General features: G+C 42.4%; 1 protein-coding gene across 1 annotated transcript; it reads right to left on the minus strand.

Moving 5' to 3' along the window:
• Positions 1-10710: 10710 nt before the first annotated feature.
• On the minus strand, positions 10711-21415 carry LOC109897860 (transcription factor E3). Its single transcript, XM_020492477.2, has 8 exons — positions 20830-21415; positions 17441-17653; positions 17090-17293; positions 14207-14318; positions 13939-13995; positions 13732-13807; positions 13399-13546; positions 10711-13300 (listed from the first exon to the last, which is right to left on the minus strand). The coding sequence occupies exons 2-8, from the start codon at positions 17630-17632 to the stop codon at positions 12848-12850; spliced, it is 1242 nt and encodes a 413-aa protein (XP_020348066.1). The 5' UTR covers positions 17633-17653; positions 20830-21415; the 3' UTR covers positions 10711-12847.
• Between the last annotated feature and the right edge of the window lie 655 nt (positions 21416-22070).

Below are 22070 nucleotides of genomic sequence, written 5' to 3' on the forward strand. Positions count from 1 at the left end.
TGGTGGAGTCCTGCAGAGATGGGAGAACCTTTCAAAGGACAACCATCTTTTTCTATTTAATTTTTATTTAACCTTTATTTAGCCATGTAGGCCAGTTGAGAACAAGTTCTCATTTACAACTGCGACCTGGCCAAGATAAAGCAAAGCAGTGCGACAAAAACAACAGAGTTACAAACAAACGTACAGTCAATAACACAATAGAAAAATCTATGTACAGTGTGTGCATAGATTTTCACAGAGGAACTCCAGAGCTCTGTCAGAGTGACCATCGGGTTCTTGGTCACCTCCCTGACCAAGGTCCTTCTCCCCCGATTACTCAGTTTAGCTGGGCGGCCAGCTCTAGGAAGAGTTACTAACTTCTTCCATGTAATAATGATGGAGGCCACTGTGTTCTTTGGGACTTTCAATGCTGTACAAATGTTTGGTACCCTTCCCCAGATGTGTGCCTCGACAATTCCTTCGACTTCATGACTTGGTTTTTGCTCTGACATGCACTGTGAACTGTGGGAACTTATATAGACAGGTGTGTGCCTTTCCAAATCAGGTCCAATCAATTGAATGTACCTGTCACGCCCTGGTCAAAGTATTTTGTGTTTATCTTTATTATTTGTTCAGGCCAGGGTGTGACATGGGGTTATTGTATTGTCCTATTGGGGTTTTTGTAGGCATTGGGATTTGTGGTTGATTAGGGGTGTGTCTTGTATAGGCTTGGCTGCCTGAGGCGGTTCTCAATCTGAGTCAAGTGATTCTCGTTGTCTCGGATTGGGAACCGTATTTAGGTAGCCTGAGTTTCACTTTGTATTTCGTGGGTGATTGTCCTATCTGTCCTCTCTGTTAGTTTTCACAAGTATAGGCTGTTTTCGGTTTTCGTTTATTGTTTTGTAGTGTTCGTGTTTACGTTTGTTTAAATAAACATGGATCGCAATCGACACGCTGCAGTTTGGTCCGACTCTCCTTCATCACAACTAGAAAGCCGTAACAGAATCACCCACCACCAACGGACCAAGCGGCGTGTCAACAGGCAGGAGCAGCCGAAAGAGGAGAGGCAACAAAGGCAGCAACAGCGGTGTTATGAGGAGGTTATGGACAGCAGAAGCATGGAGTATACGACGTGGGATGAAATAGACAGGTGGGCGGCCGACCCAGAGAGAGTGCCTGAGCCCGCCTGGGATTCGCTAGAGCAGTGCGAAGAGGGCTATAGGTGAATGGAGTTGGAGAAACAGACACGGCGGCGCAGAGCGAAACCCGAGAGTCACCCCAAGAAATGTATTGGGGGGGGGGGCTCAGAGGGAGAGTGGCTGAGTCAGGAGATAGACCTGAGCCAACTCTCCCTGTTTATTGTGAGGAGCCAAGGAGGAGACCAGAACCAGAGCCGGTGTTGGAGGTGAGCGAAACAGAGACTGTGAAGGAGTTAATGGGGAAATTGGAGGAGAGAGAAATGAGGGAGTTGCTGTGTTGGTGCTTTTTGCATGGGATTCGCCCGACGGAACGTGTTGGGGATTTGATGGCACCTGGGTTAGCGCTCCATACTCGTCCTGGGGTGCGTGTTAGTCGGCTGGTGAAGTTGGTGCCAGCCTCACGCACCAGGCCTCCTGTGCACATCCCTAGCCTTGCACGTCCTGTGCCAACACTGCTCTCAAGATCTCCAGTACGCCTTCACGGTCTAGCCCATCCTGTGCCACCTCCACACTCCAGTCCTCCGGTAGCAGCTCCCCGCACCAGGCTTCCTGTGCGTGTCCTCGATCCAGTACCACCAGTTCCAGCACTACGCACCAGGCCTTCAGTGCGCCTCGCCTGTTCAGCGCAGCCAGCGCTTTTCTCCTCTCCTGCGCTGCTGGAGTCTCCCGCCTGTTCAGCGCAGCCAGCTCTTTTCTCCTCTCCTGCGCTGCCGGAGTCTCCCGCCTGTTCAGCGCTGCCAGAGCCTTTCTCCTCTACAGCGCTGCTGGATTCTCACGCCTGTTCAGCGCAGCCAGAGCCTCTCTCCTCTCCTGCGCTGCCGGAGTCTCCCGCCTGTTCAGCGCAGACAGAGCTGCCAGCCTGCATGGAGCAGCTGGAGCTGCCAGCCTGCATGGAGAAGCCAGAGCTGCCAGCCTGCATGGAGCAGCCAGAGCTGCCAGCCTGCATGGAGCAGCCAGAGATTTCAGTCTGCATGGAGCTGCTGGAGCTGCCAGCCTGCACGGAGAAGCCAAAGCTGCCAGCCTGCATGGAGCAGCCAGAGATGTCAGTCTGCATGGAGCAGCCAGAGATGTCAGTCTGCATGGAGCAGCCCGAGCTGTCAGTCTGCAAGGAGCTGTCAGTCTGCAAGGAGCTGTCAGTCTGCAAGGAGCTGTCAGTCTGTAAGGAGCTGTCAGTCTGTAAGGAGCTGTCAGTCTGCACGGAGCTGCCAGTCTGCACGGAGCTGTCAGTCTGCAAGGAGCTGTCAGTCTGCAAGGAGCCGCCAGAGCTGTCAGTCTGTAAGAAGCCGCCAGAGCTGTCAGCCTATATGGAGCAGCCAGTGCCGCCAGTCTGCCCAGCGCCGCCAGTCTGTCCAGATCTGCCAGTCAACCAGACTCTTCCAGATCTGCCAGTCAACCAGACTCTTCCAGATCTGCCAGTCAACCAGACTCTTCCAGATCTGCCAGTCAACCAGACTCTTCCAGATCTGCCAGTCAACCAGACTCTTCCAGATCTGCCAGTCAACCAGACTCTTCCAGATCTGCCAGTCAACCACTCTTCCAGATCTGCCAGACTCTTCCAGATCCGCCAGTCGGCCAGGATCTGCCAACCAGCCAGGATCTGGTAGATCTACCTACCTGCCTGAGCTTCCTCTCACTCCTGAGCTTCCTCTCACTCCTGAGCTTCCTCTCACTCCTGAGCTTCCTCTCACTCCTGAGCTTTCTCTCACTCCTGAGCTTTCTCTCACTCCTGAGCTTTCTCTCACTCCTGAGCTTTCTCTCACTCCTGAGCTTTCTCTCACTCCCGAGCTGTCCTTCAGTCCCGAGCTGTCCTTCAGTCCCGATCTGCTCCTCAGTCCAGTGGGTTTCTGGGTGAGGACTACTAGGCCATGGTCGGCGGAGAGGGTGGACTATCCAGGGACGAAGGGAGAGGGGATTAAGACGTTGACTGAGTGGGGTCCTCGTCCCGCGCCGGAGCCGCCACCATGGACAGACGCCCACCCGGACCCTCCCTATTGTTTTGAGGTGCGTTCGGGAGTCCGCACCTTAGGGGGGGGGGGGGTTCTGTCACGCCCTGGTCAAAGTATTTTGTGTTTATCTTTATTATTTGTTCAGGCCAGGGTGTGACATGGGGTTATTGTATTGGGTTTTTTGTAGGCATTGGGATTTGTGGTTGATTAGGGGTGTGTCTTGTATAGGCTTGGCTGCCTGAGGCGGTTCTCAATCTGAGTCAGGTGATTCTCGTTGTCTCGGATTGGGAACCGTATTTTAGGTAGCCTGAGTTTCACTTTGTATTTCGTGGGTGATTGTCCTATGTGTACTCTCTGTTAGTTTGCACAAGTATAGGCTGTTTTCGGTTTTCGTTTATTGTTTTGTAGTGTTCGAGTTTAGTCGTGTTTACGTTTGTTTAAATAAACATGGATCGCAATCGACACGCTGCAGTTTGGTCCGACTCTCCTTCATCACAACTAGAAAGCCGTAACAGTACCACAGGTGAAGTCCAATCAAGTTGTAGAAACATCTCAATAATGATCAATGGAAACAGGATGCACCTGAGCTCAATTTTGAGGCTCATAACAAAGAGTCTAAATACTTATGTAAATAAGGTATTTCTGTTTTTATTTTGAATACATTTCCAGAAAATGTATAAAAACCTGTTTGCGTTTTGTCATTATGGGGTATTGTGTGTAGATTGATGAGGAAACTATTTATTTAATCAATTTTAGAATAAGGCTGTAACATAACAAAGAATAAGGGGTCTGAATAATTTCCAAATGCACTGTAGGTCACAAATTGTATATTTTTATATTTCTTTATTTAACTAAGCAAGTTAGCTAATAACAAATTATTATTTTACAATGATGGCCTACCCCGGGCCAAACCCTCCCCTAACCCGGACAATGGGACTCCTGATCACGGCCGGTTGTGATACAGCCCGGTATCAAACCAGTGTCTGTTGTGACGCCTCGAGCACTGAGATGCAGTGCCTTAGACCACTGCGCCCAAATAAAGCTATCCCCAATCAAATTGTAGCACAACTCATGAGCCCACCTCCTGCACCGCTCACACCTAATCCTGTGACTGAAAACAGGGGGAGGAGAGATGCCAATTGTCAAGCTCTCTCTTAAAAACATAGTTAGCTATCTAACTATATGGCATAAAATGCTGTGTAAAATGGCTAAAAGGCTATAAAGTAATTGTATCTGTAAATCTATCAGTCACTAGTGGAAACATTTACAACTGCAATTAAGTTATCTTTTTAATGTATTTTACAATAAGACGATCTGGTAATAAGGTTGCTAGCTAGCACTCCTAGCAGCTTATTCTAACTAGCTAGCTGGCTAGCATTTACTGCCAATGAGGTTACTAAGCTAGCAAGTTATTATAAACTAGCTCTAACTGGGCTAGTCATTGCCTAAATGACAGGTAGAAACACATCCATAATCATAAAGGGGTAACTAGCCCGCAGGGGCCAGTTACCCCCAAGTAAGGAGGGAAGAGTTGCCCCCAACACACTCATCCAACATATTAACGTTAACAAAAAATTATCAACATTTTAACAACAAATGAACAAGTGGATTATTTATCTTAAGGCTTTCCTACCTGTATATGTAAAAAAAAATATTATAGATATACGTTAACTTCATTGGAATATATCTACAACTTTGTCAAAATTTAGATCAACTTACCATAAAATCGTTTTGTTGAAATATCTCCAAAAGTTGTGATGACACAGAGGACATTTTTTGTTGAGGAAGAGCAGTGGCAGCAAAACACTCCTGCCTCTTTAAAGTTTTATGGCAGACTACACCTATTGGTGTATTACAGCCAACTCCTGTAATGGGTCTTCTTCTCTGATATTATGCTGGTCCACAAACAAATGCTGTGTATAGTTGCATGCCGCCATCTACTGTTTTGGCTATTTATGAGACAAATAATTAACTAAATAAAACTAAACTAAATAAACAAACAAAAATACAACTCAATGTACTCCTTTATTCAGATTCAACTACCAATGCCCCTCCCTACAGGCCTGAGAAGGAAGATCATCTTCAGACAGTATTCTTTGCAATGTTTTGGCAGTAAAATCCTGGAAACCCAAAAACCTTTCAGCCACAGATCCTATTATGTCCAGTTTATTGGACCTTCTGTTCATTTGTGCAGTCCAATTAACCACATGCGCAATAAACACCATAAAATCCACCTTCTTCACAATCAGGATTTCAGTTTCCCTCAACAGTTGAACAACACTCTGACCAACCTTTCTTCTTCTTATGGCAGACTACACCTATTTGTGTATTGCCGCCACCTACTGTAACGGGGACACGACAAAATATAAAAGTAAATCAAACAACCATCCCACTCCTTCAGTCACATTCAAATCACGTGCTGGTGAGAAACGAGTCGTGGACAGGATTCCTTGTAATGCCTCTGCAGAAAAAGTCCCAAAAAACTCACAAGGATGCCTATTTTCTCAGATTTCCTCCGTTTGTGCTGTTAACCAAAGTAATAAACATCACAAATTCCACCTTCTTAACATGCAACATGTCAGGATCCCTCTGTTAACAAAGAATATGATCTGGTGTCTCTACTCCTACTGCCATTACTTCTTCAACTTCACTCCTTTCTTCCACTCTTCTCAATGATAGGAGAAATTCTGGACAGCCCTTATTCTTGCCACCTCCATCTTCTTCACCCTAACAGGAAACTTCAGAAATTTGGGTGCATGTTCACCACTACATTTGCTGCATTTAGACTCAGCTGGCACATAATTCTCATCCTGTCTACATACACTTGATTCATGACCAAATAATTTACATTAATAACAATGCATGGGTTTGGGCACAAAGGCTCTCACAGGGAATCTCATATAACCCAATTACACGTGAGAAGGGAAAGACTTCATTAAAAAACAATAGAATGGATGGAGTGGGCTTTCTTCTTCTTTGGGATTGGGTTTGGAGGATCGCATCCAAATTTCAAGTTGCATACACCGCCACGTGAAATAGAGCCCTATAGACACCACTTCCCTCCCCCACAAACCCCAACACCATCTAGCCTCTCCAACCCTTCCACACAATCTCTCCCTATCTACGTCATACAATTCACAAGATATCAACATGCTCCACCATTTCCTCCACTAAACACTCATCACACAGACCTGTTTCATGTCTCCCTTTCATCCACAATGACATTCAAACATTTATAAACTCAAACTGTAGTATACTCCACACAACTTCCTCTCTCCTACATCCCATACTCCCCACCTTTTCCTTCACTGACCTATGCACATGATAAAATTGCCTCCCCTTACAACTAGCATCCCACTTCCTTTGCCAAAAATCAAGCCCTTTTGCCCGGATCAGGAACTTAACTTCTCTGCGGCCCAGCGGGACTTGAAAATATACCCCTTCTCTCCTCATAGCATTTTTAGCCCCCACATCAGCCTTCTCATTACCCTCCACACCCACATGGGCGGGAACCCAACAAAAGCTGACCACCACTCCCATCCTCTCCAATCCCATTAACAGCACCATCATCTCCACAAACAAATCTCCCCTATCAACCTGCCTGACTTCACACTACTCAACACTGCAGCTGAATTAGAGCAGATCACCACTCTGAGTGGTTTCACCTCCTCCACCCATCTCAAACTTATAATCATGGCCATCAACTCTGCTGCATACACTGACACATAATCAGTTAACCGCTTATATACTCTAACATTGAAATCTGTGATATTTACCCCTGTCCCCACCCTTCCATTGATTGGATCCTTTGAACCATCTGTATATATATTTAAAAACGAATAAAACCAAGTATCTATATCTCTCTCCACACACTGTCTCACGTCCTCACCCCATTCTCTCCTGCCCTCAATCATGTCCACATCTACACTTGGTTTTGAAAATAGCCACGGAGGAAGGTTCCTCAATGCAATTGCCAGCCCTTTCTCTCTGTCCCCCAGTACATATTCTACCACTTTCTGCCTGATTGTCCACCCGTATGCGCTCTGCTTACCCTCTCTTCGTTCCCAGCATTCCCCAGTTGCCGTGACTGCAGGATATCTTGGTTGGCGTCTATCATCAAGGCGTCACTAAATGGGGTGCATTCCAAATATGAAACGTTTCACCTTGTTGACTTGGTTAGATTTAAGATAGCAGCAATACATCCCACATAGTTATTGTTTCTGAATTGAGTATCCAGACATATTAGTCTCTAATCTCACCTCAACTCATCTCTAATTTGATCTCATCAGTCAAGAACACCCCCTATCTCTTTTTTTTCTTCTCTCTCTCTCTCTCTCTCTCTCTCTCTCTCTCTCTCCCACACACACACACACACGCACGCATGCACACAAACACAGACACAAGGGTGGGGAGCATGGGGGGGAGGGGATAGGTAGTCCACAATGTTGTTTAGGTTGTCAGTACAGTAGGCTATATCCACTTTCAACTACAATGCCAGAGAGCTTCTCTCCAAGCTCAAGCTTCTAATGTAAGTACATTTAGTTTATTACAGAATATGTAATTATGGTGGCTACATTGCAAAGTATTTATTTATCTATAAGTACAATTAATTGTATGTATGATACTGTGCATGATACTGTGTGTGATACTGCTGTCCTGTACAAATTAATTACTCTCAATCAATTTAGAAATAGATTCACAATAAGTAAAACATATTTGCTATGCATTTGATCAAACCCATACCCTTTTCAATATTTAATTTATTATAATTTGACATTATGTGTCTTGAGAAACATGAACATTGAATTACTTCTGAATGTGATGTGGATTCTACACTCGTTCCTTGTAGTCAAAGCAAAAACAAGTATTTTGTATATTCATTTTAAAAATATGTTTAGAATACATGATATGCACGGGTTAAGTTTGCAGGCTGATCAGGCCCATATATCCTGGGCCTGCTGGTCAAGACTGGTTCCTCAAAGAGACTATTGGCCAGTGAAGGGGGTTGTGCAGATGTATAGGTCAATTCCTATAATTACAAACCTCTCACAACCCTTGCTGAAAATGGTGTGCTCCTTTCATTAGGATGTCAGCATTTCCTCACCCCGGCCAGTATCCAGATGTCTTTTCCAAAATAGAGATTAATAATAGATGAATAACCATGCTATTTCTTGCATATCTGTACATTTCCCCCAGGTCCTGCTGACTGAACCCATTTAGTGAATGGCTGAACTATCCTTTGTCTCTTTGTTGCCTTTTAGATTTCAAATTGATTGTGCTGCTTTGGAGACACCGAATGTTTCTTAACTGATGCCATGGATGGGAACCGGGAGTCTGGAGAAGTGAATCCGGAGAGATCACAGTCCTGCTATGTAATACACGATCTAAGTGCACAAAATGCTTCCAATGGATCGACAGTGGACCACACAGGTACTTCATGTGCTTCAGACAGCTAGTCTTTCAAAGTGAATGTTCAACATTATCTGGGGGATGCTATGTATTCTCATAGCTATGTGTTATGTTTTCTTCCCCTCACCCAGGAAACTAATATTGCACGTTGTAACATTGTATTTTCTTCCAAATTACAGAATCTTTGACAGAGGACAGCACTTTGTCGGACCGGATTCACCATGAGGACAGTCAACCATCTTTGACTGATGTTTCTGCCAATGGAAGTTCCTGCCTGCTACATATTCATTCTACATTACTGACAACAAGATTAGGTATCACGTTGAATGAAGATTGAAGCAATCTGTACACAAGAATGTTGTACAAGATGACATTGCATTAGCTGAAAGTGTAACCACTTATTTATCAATCTAATTTCATATCATATTCAGAACCTCCAATTGATGAGAATTCTGAATTTCACCACCAGAACATCCATAGTACCTTACTGCAAATGAAGCACAACAATGGTCTGTGGCAAAAGAACAACCACAGCCCATTTCCCCACAGTTGACCACCTCAAAGCATTGCCCATCATACCAAATGAGACCGCCACCCACTTCAGTAAGGAAGAGCAGCTACAAAACCTCTGCTGTCCAGATTAACCAAGTGGATGGAGATGGTGAGAGTCTTTTCTGAACGTGAAGAAACAAATTACTTCCAGATTTAAATGTAGTTTTGCATTTATAGTTTTGTACTTTCCTCTTTACAAATGCCTTCCAATCCATGTTTCCCTGCTTCCTGTCTTTTCACATCCTTAGACCTGTGTGCCTCCATCCTCTTGGCATGTCTTTTCTGTCAGCCTTGGGACTGTTTACTGGCCACGGGGAAAGGATGCCATGCCTGTGCCTCATCCCTGTGTTCCTCCCTGCGATCCAGTGTGCTGCTGTCAACCTGATTCCCTGGAACCTTTGCTGGACATGACCCATCACTGTGCCTGCTGTGGGTGTCTGGATGCCCACTGCTGCCCGTGTGTAGATCCAGGTTTTGAGTGCTGTGTCTGTGATATCTGCATGCAAGCCAGAGTGTGTGGATCTAGGCATGGAGATCTTACAAATGCTCTTCCACTAACCTGGTTAGTGTCAAACGATTATGAACACTGTCAAGAGTCAGAGATTGTAGAGATGGTGTAGGGCCAAACTCAAAGGACAGAAATGAATCTGCTGTAATGTCATTTAATTTAGATCTTGGGGGAACTGACAAAGTCTACTTGGTTTTTGCATTTCTAAATCTGCACTGGCAACATGTTTTTCTAACCAATGACTCAAGGTGGACCACAAGGTGAAAGAGAGCTAACCACATACAGACAACTCGGTGATACTTTATTGCTGATAGGGAGTGAGACTGTTGAAAGAGAGGGTACCACTGCACTCTAAGTATAGTTAATTGAGGGTAGTGATTAACTAAACCATAAATCTGCTCATATACAAATGTACATTTACTTCAGAGCAAAGTGGTGAGTGAGATGGGGGTGTGGTAAATTATTTGGAGTTCTTGGCAGCAAGAAAGGACAAAAATAAAATGTTAATAGAAGGATGGTAATATTATGGACAATCGACTGTATGAATTCTACTAATGTAAAATATTGTCAGGATAGGGCACATTTACAGTATGGTTTGATATTCAGAAGTTTACATTTATAGAAAATTTGTGTTGCTATCCCTGATATTCAAGAAAAAATTATTTATAATGGAATAAAAGCCATTAAGTCATTCAAATGAATCAGAAACACTCTCTCTGGACAATTGCACTCATGTATTGAATATGTATATTTTTAGGTGATTACACTGTACACTCCCCACCTTAATTTTATTACAGTAGTTGGGGGAAAATAAAGCTTTAAGCCTCCTAGCACTGTCATGCAATCTGCGAAAATTCAGTACAAAGCTCCTGCAAAGCTTGGAGGAGCCACAACACTACCATATTGCTTTTACCCATTGAATACATTCCAAATCCAAGGGCCAGTCTGAGAAAGCAGAGGGTATGCAAGAAAAGCATATTTGGAACAATGAAGCCCAACCATAGAGACACAATGCACTCTGAAAACCCTTTTTCCATTGTGAAATACCGTGATTAAATAGACCAAGCATGAAACTAATTGCATCACTGCAGTGAAAAGCATTCAACATAGGCAAATGTTTTTTCCTGATTTTTATTTAGTAAAAAAAAAAAAAAAAACACACCAGATAATAGTGTAGATTTAGACAGGTTACTTATCTGAGCATAGAAAAAGCTAGTAATTCAATACACATTCAAATATAAAAAGTGTCAAACAACAATATATTCCCTTTAAGGCTGTTAGAGGTTTGCATTCCAGTAAAAGCAGAACCATAACTGAAAATCAGAACAAAAATATGTATTTTTTCTAAATTATTCAAATTATAGGATCTCATATCAAACCACAGCTACATTCAAGTCACAGACAATGAATGAAAAAATGAAATTGTATGTGTCAAATCGCCAGTTGGCAACCCATCTTTTAAGGGATTAATTGACACGAACAAACACTACAACTTGCATTAGAAACAGATAAATCAGACAGATATTGCATTGTTTGTCTCAAACATTTTCATCTCCATTAAAAAAAGCCTGTGTTAGGAGAGTACACTGCAGGGATCTTCCTTGACATGGAGGAAAGGCACAATTGTTTCAAGAATGACAAGCATCTGGGAAGCATCAATGGCAATAGATAAAACAGACATGGAAACAGATTCCTAAACATATACAGGTAATGAATGTACTTTTCTTTGAAAAGCTTGTCAATACAAATTAAAGAAAGAGTATGAAGGCTAGAGGAGTGATAATAATCATATACAGATTTCAGTCTCTGGGAAAAACATGGGGAATGTTAGACAGTCCCATGACCATACACATTTTCAGATTAGAGGACTAAGGAAAAAGTAGTGGAAGTAGCGGCAGGGTAGCCTAGTGGTTAGAGCGTTGGACTAGTAACTTAAAGGTTCAAGGTCAAATCTGAACAGGCAGTTAACCCACTGTTCCTAGGCAGTCATTGAAAATAAGAATTTGTTCTTAACTGACTTGCCTAGTTAAATTTAGGTAAAAAAAATATTGAAAAAATTTAAGAAAAGAGTTAGAGGCCAAGTCCATGTGACTTGGCCTTGGAAACCAGCTATATAAATCTTATTCAACATTATCATATCATCACAAATGACCATCTCAGAAATAGATTACTGCACACAACCCAGTACATGTTTTTGCAACACAAACACACATGTAGCATGCAGTGTTTCAGAGATTAACATACGTTAAAGCCATACGTCCATTTACTATATAACAATATATAACACACCCATATAATGACTTAAATATATTACCATTCTGTGAAAGGTGACCTGCTTTGGCTAACTAGCTGCAGTAGCTTTTGTTTTACTTCTCTCCTTCTCTTGGTCATTGTTAGTTGAGTTACTGACCAGCTGTACAACCATTCAACAGACAAAAGCGTTAAAAGTAAATGCATAGACAACAGGAAAAGTCACAACAACATGTTTTGAAAGTAAATGTAAGATACAGTAAATCTAGATTTTTTTTGTTTTTACAGGTCATCAAAGATGTTTTTTTTTATATCACAAACACTATGTGCCATATATTTAACAAATACTACTTTGGTACATTTTCTGTTAGACAAACCTTCTGAGATGTGTAAAAATAGACATAGACTTTATGCTAACAAATCCTGATTCAAGTCAGTTAAAAAATATCTCAATTCAATAGCACACCCGTTATGTAGTTCATGCCAGTTTCACTAAATAGATACAAGAACCTCATTGCTCCCACAAAAGTTGCAAAGTGCACAAAGTACACTCTATAAGGACCAATAATGTACTTGACTAACCCACCACTATTTCCTCTTTAATTTCTCTACAAGGAACTCTTGGTTGAGTTGAGGCTTGCAAGAAACAGAGCAAAAATCGATGTCCATAGTCCATATCCAAAAACTAATTTGACTATTTTCTATTTGAAAATTATTGCATTACTATTGATTCATGTACCGAAAAGCTTTTGTTTTCTTTTTCTAAGATCAGGGACCGATATTAACTTGGTAAGAGAGGAAAGGATTGTCATTTATTTTGTACTGATGCATGATTCAGATCAAAGTCCTGTTTAGTTAAACGGTTGGTTGTTTGTTTTAAAGCAGAGTCCAGTGCCATATGCAGTGTTTTAACTGGGGGCTCTTATTTTCCTGTGCTCCTCCTCCTTCCCTAGCCCTCTCATTCCCTAAATCCCTTCTCTCTCAATCAACCCTAATAAGACCCTTTACAAGTCCTCCTCCATGGTGAAGCTGCTCCTACGACTGCTGGTCTTTGAGGCACCTGGTGACACAAAAAACAGTGGGTCCACCCTCTCAGGGGACCGTGTGCACCCCTCATCCATGACGATGTCCCCCAACCCCACGCCTGGGAACAGCCCAGCATTGGAGGGGTCATCCAGCTCGGCAAAGCGCAGACTGCCCAGGTCGAGGGGGCTGCCTATGGTCACACCCACAGGGGAGTCAGAGGAGGGTGGAGAGAGGAAGGAGGTAGGGATGGGTTGTGCCATGGCTGCATCACCCAGGCTGAGAAAGGTTTGGGAGCAGGCCACTCCAGTTCTGGGCCCAAGTATATGACCTCCCTGCTGAAGGTGCTGCTGCTGGAGGAAGGAGGGGTCTGAACTCAGACCATAGGACATCGGGCTGGAGAGTCCATGAAGCTGAGCCTGCACTTCCAACTCCTTCACAAAATAACAATAACAGAAATAAGGGAACATTAGTAGCAATCACTAAATACATTTTATGATAGCATTTCTTACTTTTTTCTCCAAAAACTGACCTGGATGCGCAGCATCAAGCAGTGGTTAGCATGTTCCAGCTTCTTCTGACGCATCTCTACCTCCTTGGCTCTCTGCTGCTCCTTCTGCAGCTTCCTGATGTAGTCCACTGAGGCCTTCAGAATGGTGCCCTTATTCCAGCGCATGTCCCTACAGCCATGAGAGAAGGTTGTTAAAGAGGAATATCAAATCTGTTCCAAATTGAATATTGCTTTTCATGGCGAAAATATTAACTGTAATTGAGATTTCCTAGAATTAATTTGTGTCAATAGCACAACTGATTCATTCATCCAAAGTAAATGTCCTGAATAAGAATTAAAGAATGACAAACTCACGAGTCCCTTGAATTGGGTATTATGGACCCCAGCTCTGTTATGCGGTCATTGATGTTAAACCTCCGCTTCCTCTCAACTGTCAAGAGAAACCATGCAGACAAAGAGATTGAGAAATTAAACTCACTGCCACTCCAAGAGGAACAAGAGTTGGCTAGCATCATAGTGGGGTAAGAACAATACAGAAGTGAGTAAAAAGCTTTGACTCACTGAGGTTATGGTTGTCTTTCTTCTGTCTCTCTTTCACCCACGCTTTGTTATCTGCATCTTAAACATAACATATACTTTGGAGGTGCTGCCGTGCAATCTAAAAACCAATTATCTTACCATTTACACAAGTTACAATTGAACCTTCCCCTCTCAATAAAATGGAAAGTTACGTAGGACATTACATAAGTGTATAATCCAAACAAACATGCTCATCTCCAGAGCTATATAAAATAAGGACCAGGGGCCTAGTAAAGGAAAAAGACTATACCAGAGTATTCCCTTTTAATATTGGTTAGATCCGCAGGGCAGGAGTTGCTGACAGTGAGGGTAGGTGCTGCCATTCCAGGACTATGGTTCATTTCCAGGAGGTTCCAGGGGAGCTGTAAGAAACAGGGAAACCCCTGCATTAACATCAAAGCAAACAATGTTGAATACTAACAACCTGGATGAGCTTTTTGAGGAAACTAATGAAACTAAAATGAATTTATTAATATTTTGTATTGTCTTACATTTTCTTATCCTTTGTGTACCAGAATACTAATTTAAGTATCATAACTGTCAAAACAAAAGGATAATGGTAGTTCAACACCCTATTTTCCCAATAAATCAAATTTTAAAAAATCTTTGTGTTGTCTGTAGCTTGTGAGGTGTGGAAACTCTTTGCTGCTTTTATGCATTTTATTTATTGCTTTGTGTGTTATGTTGCTGTCTGCGTGCTATGTGTTGCTTGTCCTATGTTGCTCTGCATGTGCTCACTGCTCATTGTTTGTCTGTATTGTTATTGTAGTTGCTTTTAATAACCTGCCCAGGGACTGCGGTTGAAAATTAGCCGGCTGGCAAAAACCGACACTTTTACTGAAACATTTACTGTGCACTGTTCCCTGTATTTAAAAATATATATATAAAAAAATAACATGTTTATGTACTAACATCTCTTGCAAGAACTATCCTGGTAGAAATAGAACATGTATAAGCTAGGCCATATTGTATTACTGTACTATATCTGACCTTCAAGGATACTAACTTACCATATCACAGGTTGGTTGGCTTATAAAGAACATAATTTCTAGCAAGTCATCGCAATTTCATATAGGCCTAATAACCTTCGATGAACAGTTATCCAAAAGCATTAGAAACAAACAAATCTGATAAGTGTTGAGGTAGGCTATAAATCCTGATAGATGTGAGAGAAATGGCTTAATGTCCATTCTCCTTAACAATGCCATTTTGCTACCTTACAACACGATTGATTTACCTCAATGTTCTCGCTTTTTTCCCCCCCATGCTCCTGAAGCAAAACCAAAATCCTAATTTTCTGATGCCGGGCGCAATCTCTTCAATCCCTTTCCCTATAACTTCTTGACTGTTAAAATAGTTGCAGAATTTTCAGAACCCTCTTTACATTGTCCACCATTCCAACTTCACACGCTGCCATGTCCTCCATGCTTTGTCCTACTCTCCTCTCTCCTGGTTGCTACCCCACCCAGACAACACTGGCTTGACGAGTCCTAGTTAAGTGCCAGATGTGTATGTTTACTCCTACAGCACCACCGAATTCCAGTTTGAGAATATCAACAAAGACAACAGATATAGCAAGATAATTCCAAGAATGACAGGCTGGTTGTTAATTGCATTTCACTGAATGATTGGATTAGCCCAAGTGCAATGGACAAAAACACTGATAAATACACATTTCCACATACTGTACTAGGCAGCTGTAGCCCCAATTCAATTAATGTCATGAAATCGTCACTGAAAAGATACATCTATCTGGAAAGATACACACACACCCAATCAATACATAGAATAACTTATCATCTTCATAGAACACCCAATAAAAGAGACTTCCGAGACGTACATTTCCCTCACTAACTCATCAACTCTCTGAGCAGCTAACCGATCGCTGTGCTGTACATTGTCCATCTGTAAATAGTCCACCCAATCTACCTACCTCATCCCCATATTGTTTTTATTTACTTTGCTGCTCTTTTGCACACCAGTACCACTACTTACACACCATCATCTGCTCATCTATCACTCTGGTGTTAATCTGCTAAATTGTAATTACTTTGCTACTATGGCCTATTTATTGCCTTACCTCCTCATGCCATTTGCACACACTGTATATAGACTATTTTTTTCCTATTGTGTTATTGACTGTACGCTTGTTTATTCCATGTGTAACTCTGTTTTGTTGTTTCTGTCGCACTGCTTTGCTTTATCTTGGCCAGGTCTCAGTTGTAAATGAGAACTTGTTCTCAACTGGCCTACCTGGTTAAATAAAGTTGAAAAAAAATATATATATATATATTTTTTTAAAATATGAAACATTAAAAGGCCAGCTTGAATTTACATATATTCAATTATTTATTTGAAACATAGGGGAGGAACACTGACACAAATCAAGTCATTATCTTGCCCTTATGAAGCATGATTTCAAAGCAAAGGCGTGTGTGTAAGAGAGGTGCAGATATCATTAAGCTGCCAGTGTAGTATTTAACAGAAGACTGTGACACCAAGCCAACAAGGGAAAGATAACAAAGGCATGCACCCTAGTTGTGAGACCTCAAGCATGTCCCAACAGAACAAACAAAAAAGTAATTAAGAAATAAGTGACCAGCAGTCTAGACATTTAGCCTAAACTTTAATTGAAAATACAGTACCAGTCAAAAGTTGAGGTTTCGGAGGGTTTTTATTTTTTAAACTATTTTCTACATTGTAGAATAGTATTGAAGATATCACAACTATGAAATAACACAAATGGAATCATGTAGTAAATAAAAAAAAGGTTTTAAAAAATTGAAATATATTTTATATTTGAGATTCTTCAAAGTAGCCACCCTTTGCCTTTCTTGCAAGTTCCAAACCCAACAATGCAGTAATCAATATCAATGTAGCACTAAAAATAACTTAAGGTAGAACAAAAACACATGAGAAAGTAATATGCTATATAATGTTTCTTGCAAGCCAATGTGAGTGGTGTATTGCAGTGTAATGGTCTTCAGTCATACTACATACATTTGCATTTGAGACATTTAGCAACCATACTTATCCAGAGTGACTTACAGTAGTGAGTGCATACATTTTTCATACTGCTCCCCCATGGGAATCGAACACAAAAGCTCTACCAACTGAACCACATGGGACATACCTCCTCTTTGTTGGATCCCAGGTTGTGTAAAGCCATGGAGCTGGGATCCATCTCAGAGGCAGAGCTAGACAGGGCCAGGGGAGACACACCCAGGGTCTGAATTGCCACCTTATTGCAGAGGGTGGCAGAGAGATGCTGCTTCACCTGCTGCCTCTGAGACTGCTGGATTTGAAACTTGGTGGGATTCTCCAGGTGGGTCTGCACCTATCAGATTGAAAATGTAGAACATGTCAGTCAAACAGCAAACAGAGAATGACAACTTAGTAGGGAGGTTATACGCAGCAATTTAATGGTGTAGCAAACAATGCTGGTGTAGTTTCTCTGGAGAAGCCTTTAAAAGTAGAGCCTCACCTTCAAAACCTCCACGGGCAACTGTGCGGAAAGAGGGCGAGCAGCTATTGGAGGCAGAGTGACAGCGTTAGCAGGGGTGGAGTCAGTTGCCCTGAGCTGAGCCACAGAGGCCTGCTCCTGGGCCTCCTGTCTCTCTTGCTCCTGGGCTTGCTCCCGTATCAGCTGCTGCCGAAGCAACACGCGTGACGACATGGCTCAGAGTTCGGTTGCAGCCTGGATTCAAAAAGGAGAGGGAAGAGAGGTGAGATGTCCAACAGGACAACAACCCTAAGCACACAGCCAAAACAATGTAGCAGTGGCTTCGGGACAAATCTCTGAATGTCCTTGAGTGGCCCAGCCAGAGCCCGGACTTGAACCCAATCAAACAACTCTGGAGAGAACTGAAAATAGCTGTGCAGCAATGCTCCCCATCCAACCTGACCAAGCTTGAGAGGATCTACAGAGAAATTGGGAGAAAATCCCAATACAGGTGTGCCAAGTTTGTTGTGTCAAACTCAAGAAGACACTAATCTGTAATTGCTGCCAAAGGTACGTCAAAGTAAAGAGTCGGAATACTTGTGTATAAAATTATAAGTTATTATTTACATTTGCTAACATTTCTAAACTTGTTTTTGCCTTGTCATTATGGGGTATTGAGGGGGGGAAACAATTTAATCAATTTTAGAATAAGGCTGTAACATAAAATGTAGTCAAATTCAAGGGGTCTGAATGCACTGTATATGGCAATACTCTCATCACAGTAAGAAGTGAACAATTCTGCCTCTCCAGCTAGTGCAGGATCAATGAGTTTGCCAGCTAACTTGTCCAAATATGTGGCCTACTGCATTAGCATCAAATAGCCCCCGCGATATGCAACCAATATACAAAACAAAGGCTAGCTTTTTCAAACAGAAATTTGCACCCTGTAGCACAAATTCCCAAAAGTTTTGGAACAATGTAAAGTCCATGGAGAATAAGACCACCTCCTCCCAGCTGCCCACTGCACTGAGGCTAGGAAACACTGTCACCACCGATAAATCGGAGATAATCGAGAATTTCTGTAAGCATTTTTCTATGGCTGGCCATGCTTTCCACCTGGCTACCTCTACCCCGGCCAACAACTCTGTACCCCCCACAGCAACTTGCCCAAGCCCCCCCCCCCCCCCCCCCCCCCGCCGCTTCTCCTTCACCCAAATAGCTGATGTTCTGAAAGAGCTGCACAATCTGGACCCCTATAAATCAGGTGGGCTAGACAATCTGGACCCTCTCTTTCTAAAATAATCCACCGCAATTGTTGCAACCCCTATTACTAGCCTGTTCAAACTCTCTTTCGTATCGTCTGATATCTCTAAAGATTGGAAAGCTGCCGCGGTCATCCCCTTCTTCAAAGGAGGACACACTCTAGGACCAAACTGTTAAATACCTCTATCCACCCTGCCCTGCCTTTCTAAAGTCTTCAAAAGCCAAGTTAACAAACAGATCACAGACCATTACAAAAACCACCGTACATTCTCCCCTATGCAAGCAATCTAGTTTAGGAGCTGGCCATGTGAGCACCTCAGCCACGCTCAAGGTCCTAAACAATATCATAACCGCCATTGATGAAAAAAAACAGTACTCTGCAGCAGTCTTCATCGACCTGGCCAAGGCTTTTGACTCTTTCAATCACCGCATTCTTATCGGCAGACTTATCGGCAGCCTTGGCTTCTAAAATGACTGCCTCGCCTGGTTCACCAACTACTTCTCAGATAGAATTCAGTGTGTCAAATCGGAGGGCCTGTTGTCCGGACCTCTGGCAGTCTCTATGGGGGTGCCACAGGGTTCAATTCTCAGGCCGACTCTTTTCTCTGTATATATATCAATGATGTCGCGCTTGCTGCTGGTGATTCCCTGATCCACCTCTATGCAGACGACACAATTCTGTATACTTCTGGCCCTTTTGACACTGTGTTAAACATCCAGACAAGCTTCAATGCCATACAACACTCCTTCCGTGGCCTCCAACTGCTCTTAAATGCTAGTAAAACTAAATGCATGCTTTTCAACCGATCGCTGCCGGTACCTGCCCGCCCGACTAGCATCACTACTCTGGACGGTTCTGACTTAGAATATGTGGACAACTATAAATAACTAGGTGTCTGGCTAGACTGTAAACTCTCCTTCCATGCTCACATTAAGCATCTCCAATCCAAAATTAAATATAGAATCAGCTTCCTATTTCGCAACAAAGCCTCCTTCACTCATGCCGCCAAACATACCCTCGTAAAACTGACTATCCTACCGATCCTTGACTTCGGCGATGTAATTTACAAAATAGCCTCCAACACTACTCAGAAAATTAGATGTAGTCTATCACAGTGCCATCTGTTTTGTCACCAAAGCCCCATATACCACCCACCACTGCGACCTGTATGCTCTCGTTGGCTGGCCCTCGCTTCCTGTTCGTTGCCAAATCCACGCCTTATCTCAGCTTACTGGTCACCATAGCAACACCCACCCGTAGCACACGCTCCAGCAGGTATATTTCACTGGTCATCCCCAAAGGCAACTCCTGCTTTGGCCCCCTTTCCTTACAGTTCTCTGCTGCCAACGAATTGCAAAAAATCACTAACTTTAAGCATCAGCTGTCAGAGCAGCTTACTGAACAGTGCACCTGTACACAGCCCAACTACCTCATCCCCATATTGTTATTTATTTTTGCTCCCCAGTATCTCTACTTGCACATTGTAATTATTTCACCACTATGGCCTATTTATTGCCTCACCTCCCTAATCTTACTACATTTGCACACACTGTGTATAGATTTTTCTATTGTGTTATTGACTGTACGTTTTGTTTATCCCATGTGTAACTCTGTGGTGGTGTTTGTCACACTGCTTTGCTTTAGCTTGGCCAGGTCGCTGTTGTAAATTAGAACTTGTTTTTAACTGGCCTACCTGGTTAAATAGATTAAATGTAAATTTGAAAAAAAATGCTATTATTTTTTTGTGGTTGTTTATAATGGGCATCGTCTAATTGACTCAACAACCCAAAACACATACGCAAATTATGTTCCTTATAATCTGAAAAGCAATAGTTCTGTTTGGTTGTTTATCAAAGTTAGCTGGCTAGCTCACTAATTGAACCGGCTTTGTAGTATACCCCTCTGGGTCAGAGTTAGCTAACTGGCGCTTTCTGACCAATGAGGTAGGTAACTTATGGGCACATTTAGACTCTCGAGGCAAACGATCAGAACTAAGTTAGCCGTGACAACTGTTAATCAGAATGCTTGATTGAGCCCAATAATATAGTAAAGTACTCCATTAGTCCAAGGAATTAAACGTGAATAGATTCTCAACTGCGGTACGGTTCTAGAAGCATAGCCCTCTACTTTCATGTCACACTTTCAGAAATGCAAAATATACACTTACTTTACACAGTTGAAAGTTGACAATTTTTCAGTTACAACATGTTTGTGGCATCCTTCCGTTACACACAGGTGTTCAGAGATGCCGATATCTAATTAGCACAGGTAGTCGCCGACTTTGTAAACAAGCGATGTAAAATGGAAATATGGCCGTGTAGGAACGCTAGCCATAAAGTCTATAGTTATTTAACCTTTTGTGTTTAGAAAATTATTTTTCACTGATATCAAAGTTACGTTCCATATTTTTTCCAAAACTGTATCGCTTGCGACGCGTACTTGCGTTTTTAGACAGAGCTTCCGCCAAGACAGAGCTTCAAGCGGGCACATAGGATATAACGTTACATTGAATTAATTAACTAGTTTGATTCCAGTTCAATAATTGAACAATCCGTATTTGAAATCACTTGCAGTGACTGATTAACGTTAGAAAATGAGTAAAACGTTAAACGGGTTCTACTGGCATGACAGGCTGCCTAGTTAGGCCATACCGATGTTAGCTAGCTATGGTTACAAAATAATGAATTAAGACTGTCGTTATGCAAAGATCTTCCTGTGCCCAGGCGTTGCTGACGCCTGAAACTATTGCAGAGCAGCGTTGCTGACGCCGGCCAGATTTTACATCGCATGGAAACGTTAGTTAGGTATTTTACGTATCAGATAACCACATACGCTATTGCAATCTGTCATTCACTGACACGACAAAAAAAATACATTTTTTATTTCAAATATTTCAGAGAATATCAGTCACCATTGTGGCAGAACAGGCTGAAGTAGCTATCTTTGCTTGCTAACGTACAGACCAGCTAGTTACCATATCGAAACAGGACGTTTTGTCAATTTGACGAGTTTAAAAAAAATAACTGACTGGATAATTCGTTATTTGTCATCTCTGCATTTCGCGTGCAATATCGATTTCTGGCGAGCTAGCTCTCGCTAATAATGTGCTGATTGCGGAATGTAAAATTCATTCAGAAAACATAGCAACGGAGTTGGCTTGTCAATGATGCTGCTGCACGGACCCGTACGCCAGCAACACTTAATTTCAAACGTTCTGTTTAATGTCATCAAAATAAGTCCCTCCTTTTGGTATAAGTAAAACATTACAGTACACTTGTTATTACTGTCATTTTCCAGGAAGAGCAATTTATTTATTAAATGAACCCGACCTGTAGAGAAATGCTATTTCTTATGCAGGTGACCAAACTATTGTTGATAACGGCCTACAACTCAAAGTAGAGCCTATGG

This window comes from Oncorhynchus kisutch, linkage group LG1 (genome assembly GCF_002021735.2).
Source record: "Oncorhynchus kisutch isolate 150728-3 linkage group LG1, Okis_V2, whole genome shotgun sequence".
Classification (NCBI taxonomy): domain Eukaryota; kingdom Metazoa; phylum Chordata; class Actinopteri; order Salmoniformes; family Salmonidae; genus Oncorhynchus; species Oncorhynchus kisutch.

Excerpts from the sequence above, each read along its gene's own strand:
- LOC109897860 (XM_020492477.2), bottom strand. The coding sequence starts at position 17,632 with ATGTCGTCACGCGTGTTGCTTCGGCAGCAGCTGATACGGGAGCAAGCC. Across the intron at positions 14,319-17,089 it reads TGGGATCCAACAAAGAGGAG|CTCCCCTGGAACCTCCTGGA; the intron begins GTATGTCCCATG and ends TGTTTCTTACAG. Across the intron at positions 13,301-13,398 it reads GCTTGATGCTGCGCATCCAG|GAGTTGGAAGTGCAGGCTCA; the intron begins GTCAGTTTTTGG and ends TATTTTGTGAAG.